The 5,471-nt window shown below is 39.4% G+C and overlaps 1 protein-coding gene across 1 annotated transcript; it reads right to left on the bottom strand.

Annotated features, from left to right (window-relative positions):
- Positions 1 to 426: 426 nt before the first annotated feature.
- On the bottom strand, positions 427 to 4,051 carry LOC106943944 (putative ATP-dependent RNA helicase TDRD12; the record flags this gene model as incomplete). The annotated part of the gene is made up of 7 exons (XM_015027236.1): positions 3,852 to 4,051; positions 3,625 to 3,778; positions 3,396 to 3,439; positions 2,696 to 2,887; positions 1,921 to 2,049; positions 890 to 1,007; positions 427 to 566 (listed from the first exon to the last, which is right to left on the bottom strand). Coding segments are annotated over exons 2-7 (735 nt in total), but the record flags the coding sequence as incomplete, so codon positions are not given.
- Positions 4,052 to 5,471: the final 1,420 nt, after the last annotated feature.

Here is a 5,471-nt window from a genome sequence, read left to right on the forward strand (position 1 = left end):
ACCGTCACTTTTTAAAACATTTTATATCGACTTATTTTGCTCCTTTTATATTTCCTTTTTAAATTTTCTTCCTTCCCTTTTTAAATTGATACGTGTATAACTTTGTTATCATGGTGCCATTTTATTCATGTAAATGGAGAAAGAAAAAGCAACTTTGGCTTAAAGAATCATCCCCAAAATAATTGGCAGCACATACTAGGTTTGACTGATGTCAAAATAGTTGTGTAGGCATCTGCCTCAAAAACATGTGTTGGTCAATCCCTAAGACAGATCAATATTATCCTTTTTCCCCCAATTGATGTCTGTGTCCCTCCTGACCCCATCTCTGGCTCCTCACTAAGTGATGAATTTACGTGAATTAGACCATCCATATTTACAGGAAACAAAAAAGAAAAAAGATTCTGTGCTGGTATTTGGTTAACTTACTTGTTTAGGTAGATTTCGAAAGTTTTCAGCCATGCAAAAGAGTCTGTAGCCAAACACTTTAGGAGAAGGCGGAAATCCATAGTGGACAACACAAGCTGCATCTCTGATGCCAAGGCTCCTCAAGCACTCACTGGTGCTCACTGAAGAATGAAGGAAAAACAAATGCAAAAGAAACAGCAGCAATATTGCAATTCTGTAAAATTTTAGGGGAATTACCAAAAATACCTATACAATCATCTATGAGCAGAGTAGTGCTAGGTAATGTAATGAACCTTACAGTTAAATTTCAATTCTTCAGATCACGATTTGACTCGATTTTGATTCAATGTTGTCTTAAATACTTTGATATTTAATTGACTTGATTTTATTTAAGAGGGAGAGTGCATTTATAAACAATAATTACAATGCATGGTTGATTATACTCACCCCTAAATATTAGCAACAATTGTTATAATAAATTTACCCAGGATAACATGAGTGCCAGGGCCAATGCTTTTCCTCCACTGCTGGATGACAAAGTCAAGCTGGTCCAGTAATCCCTTGTGGATCTTGAGACAGAATGCTGATTTGTTGCTGACAGCCTGCAATATAGAAGCATGTGACTGTATCCAGTCTATCCATCCTTTACACACACTCCTCTATGCATGGACATTGATAGCATCCACTCTTCCTGTTTAATACACGCTCAAACCAAGTCTATTAACAGACATCTTATTGGCACGACTTCTGAACCTATCCCTTATCTCCAGCAGTAATTAAGCAAGAAGTGAAATTTATTGGATAGGTCGCTGACTAAACTTTGTACTCTTGAGTGCCTGAGTAAATGTAAGTGTGGGGATCATGTGTCGCCAGTAAAAATGATCTACACAGCAATTTAAAAAAAAAAAGGCTGACACCACAAAGTAAAGAGCAGACGTGTGGATATTTTAAACTGCATATGTGGTGTTAAAGAAACTCTCCACAAGAAACGTGACAAACATTTCTTAAGAAGCAAGTGCTAAAGAAATAGCATTCCCAGCTAAAACTGAAACTGTATTTTCAATTTTTCCAAGGAGGAGTGCCACAGGACTTTAGACTTTTGTAGATGTCTAAGGCCTGGTCCAAATGCTTGCATTACATCCTACACCCCTCTATGAAGTGTGAACTCATCAAAGTGAACATAAGGGTTTGAGTCCACAGGTTACAAGTGTGCAAAAATTGAACTGAATTGGAACAGTATGCCTCTGCATTGTACCTTTGTACAACTACATCACAGTGCCATAGTCAGGCTTTGACATGTTAAAACATGTGATCAACACTACATTTAACCACACTACACCTTTTATATTCAATTTGATGCAAAATGCCATAAAAAATATTCAACCTGTTTTGCTCAGTTAATCACTAACAGATGCATAGAAAAGCAGGAACTGAAATAAATAAAAAATAAATTAACAAAATAATTATTATAGTGCAACATAAAACATCAGGACAATGAGTTAAAACTTTTGTCACCTTAAATACATCTTCAACCTCCTCAGCAGAGTTTGCTACAATCAATGTCTTTTGGCCAACTTCAGGACTGAAATCCAACACTCCCAGAAGTGCAGATATCTTGTTGCTCTCAATAGTCATCAGGATAACCTGTACAAACCAAAATGCAAAGTCAGAAAAATGTATATTTTAGTGCACATATTTAGACTGCACATTTCATTCCAAACAGTGGTTCTTCTTTTTCTTTAACTTGAAACACAAGTATGGTTCCATGGGTTTAATGGATTTTTGTTGACCCGCAGCACTTTCCTATATATTGGTTCCACAGTAATTCTGGTCCTCAGGGACCACTGCCTGCATATTTGAGATGTGACAAGACAGGTGTGCAGCAGGAGGAAAGTCCTAAAACATGCAGGGCAGTGGACCCTGAAGACAGACATTGAGAAACACTGGTACAGGTGGAAAATGCCATATCCGACTCGGGGTATGCAAACCATCTTCCATCGCCCAAAGGCTCCACTTTGATTCCTTCGGTTTAAGAATTAGGGAAAGAAAAGTTAGACATTATTATTTCTGCTACTGAACTAAGCCATTACTGACCCCCACAAAGTGCTGCTAATTAAAGAAGCATACAAGAATTTTGAGGTGCTGTGGACATTCAATTATTGTGTCAATGTAATCTCAAGTTCTTCAATAGCAGGAAATCAGTCTTAGTACATGGTTTGCAAATTTATGGTAAGCATTTATAGGTTGCCTTAGCCCCAGTTAAACACCACACTGTTTATATTTGACTAACCTGCTGGATGTTACCATACAGTGCAGCCTCCTCAGGGACAGTTATAACGATGGAGGGATCGAGCATATGCTTAGAGATTAGATCATCCATAGGACTGGTCCATCTTTTGGACACAGCAACCAGTTGCCGAGGACAGGATGCTTTCTCTTCACTGGAAGTCACCTTCTGAAAATGTTGTAGGATGGTTCCCATCTGGGAAAAAAGAGCATCAATACTTATGCCTACACATAAACAAAAATTACAATACACAACCCCACAGTCTGTTTTTCAATCATGGCAGAATATGTTAAAATAACTTCCTGCTTTGCCTCTCAAGCTAGCACAGCAAACGTAAAAAGTTTCTGACAGGAAAGAGACAGAATTAACCATCCAGGAGCCAGGCTGTGGAGGACTCTACTGCAAAAAACCCAAGAAGTCATGGCTGACTAAAATCAGAAGATATGAGACAGCATTTGTGCTAGATGAATGTAACAATTATTTAATAGTGAACAAAAGTGAGAAAAACAAACTAAAAGTCAATATTTCTTTACATATTTTGTAGCATTGTCTGTGGGTTTGCAAAGGAGGGCCAAGGCATGAAGAGTTTGGAATCCTCTGACCCAGACAACAGCATGGCAGACAAACTCCTAAAAGTGTTAAGTTTGCTGCCATTTTTTTAAGTTCATTGTAACGGCTCCTACTTGATAACAAAAGCAGTTACCTCATCAGGTGCAAAAGTGAAGAGCTGGTCAGCCTCATCTAATACTAGATGATACAGTCGCAGGAAAAGAAAGCAGTGACAAGACAGCAAACGGACAAGAGTGAATGGGGTGGTCACTAATAGCAGGCCTGTTGTAAAGAGAATAAAACATTTAAACTTAGATCTAACGAAAGTAAGATATAGTCAGAAGCTGAATGGATTGACAAAGCCTTGTTTCTGTTTTGCTCACAGTTTTTGGGGAATTTTACAGCCTTGGCTTCATCCTTGCCAATGCCCACCAAGACAATAATTGGGTGGAGGGTTTGAGAAACCTTGCTTTCTTCCAGCAGGTTGTATATCATCTGAGCCTTCTCCCAGCCTGGACACAGCAGCACTGCTATGGGCTGTATGCAAACACAATATTAGAAAGCAGGCACAAATACAAGTGGCTTTGTGTTTTACTAAATATTTACTCACCCCTGAACTGGAGAGGTGGGAAAAGAGGAGGGAGTTCAAAAGAATGTGGGTGAGCAGGGGGATAAGGTAGCCAAGTGGCTGATCAGCATTCTGGGAGATAACGAAAGTGTTGCAGCCACGAGCCACAGCTGGCCAACTGTAGCGGTCAGCTGGAGAAAGAGTGTGATAGTTTTTCCGAAGCAACACCTGCAAGACAAACCAGTTATATGGAATTTAGGCAATTTAGAGGAAACAGATCTTAATGGTGGCGACGGTGGGAGGAGTTCATGACGCAATCAGTGGGTTACTGGGTCAATTGCTTCTTCCCCCGCCTCTGTATCCTTGGGACAGACACTTCACCTGACTTGCCTGCCAGAGTATGGCAGTCTTGAAACCTGGCAGACTACTTACCTGATCTAGTAAACAGACTTATTTATTTGAAGCAGAATTGTAACTTGATGAAAAAGTGTTTAGAGTGATTTGATGAACTGAAATTTAAATCTAGGTATAACTTAGAAAAAAACACAATTGAATTAAATTATCTTATGAAATAAAAGAAAATCTAAATTCTAAGTGCAAATGCTAATATCGCTCAACAGCTCAAGAACATCTCAAACTGAACATTTCACTTAGCGTTTGTCAACGGGGGCGTTCAGAAGATGGCAGGGGGCACTGGCGAAAATTTTTACAAAAGGAGGGCGCTGGGATTCCTTTGGGGGACGTTTGCTCGAAGGTAAACTTTACACCTTAAATGCACAATAATACCAGTTAAGACTTTGAGCAACTTGCTGAAATTGTATTGTGTAACATTAAAACATGCCTGGCTGCAACTGTATCGATGGTAGCTCTCCTTCTCTTCAATTTTTGTAGCTTCTTGGCGCAGCTCCGTTCTCCTACTGCTATAGCTTCCCCGCATCAGTTCCGCGTTTCATCAGCTGATGACGCTGCTGTGAGATTCACTTGTCTGGTGTCTGATTTTCAAATATTTTATGTTTTATTGAGGATTTTTGTACATATGTTTTGCTGTGATCATGTCAAAGCAGTAACTTATATTAAAAAGTGTTTTAATGTCCATCTGAATACTGCCCGCTTCCATGGAAGGACAACGAAATATCGCTCTTATAAACGTGATTACTAAAATCACGATACCCTCACTGTGTATCCCTCTGAAAAATGAACCCATTTAAATAAAGAAATAAAGAAATCCCTCCATGGCGACAGCACGATAGAGAGCGTTCATTTTATAGCGTTAACACCGGAGCTGTAAGTGGTCCTGTATGAAACTGGGGTGATAGAACAACACAGCACTTTTAAATTGCAATAATTAGACTACCGAAATTGTTTCCGTTGTTTTAAAAGGTTTATGTCAGTCTGCCTTTTCCCCATCGATACGCTTCCCGACCGCCCTGCACCTTAAGGGCTTAAAAAAAAGACGCACATATTGCGCAAAACTCTGAAACAGGAGAAGCGGGACATAAAACGGAGCGACGAACTAGATGTGAATTATGGCATAAAAACAGAGAATCCGACGCTGAACAGTGAAAAAAATCAACACATGATGTGAAACACATGACGATTAGGCGGCGCAGCAGGTGATGAGTGAAGATTACTGGTGGTGAGCGTCAATAAAGATAAAATAAA

Source organism: Poecilia latipinna, unplaced genomic scaffold (assembly GCF_001443285.1).
Source record: "Poecilia latipinna isolate Pla-1442-1.1 unplaced genomic scaffold, P_latipinna-1.0 Scaffold6450, whole genome shotgun sequence".
Classification (NCBI taxonomy): domain Eukaryota; kingdom Metazoa; phylum Chordata; class Actinopteri; order Cyprinodontiformes; family Poeciliidae; genus Poecilia; species Poecilia latipinna.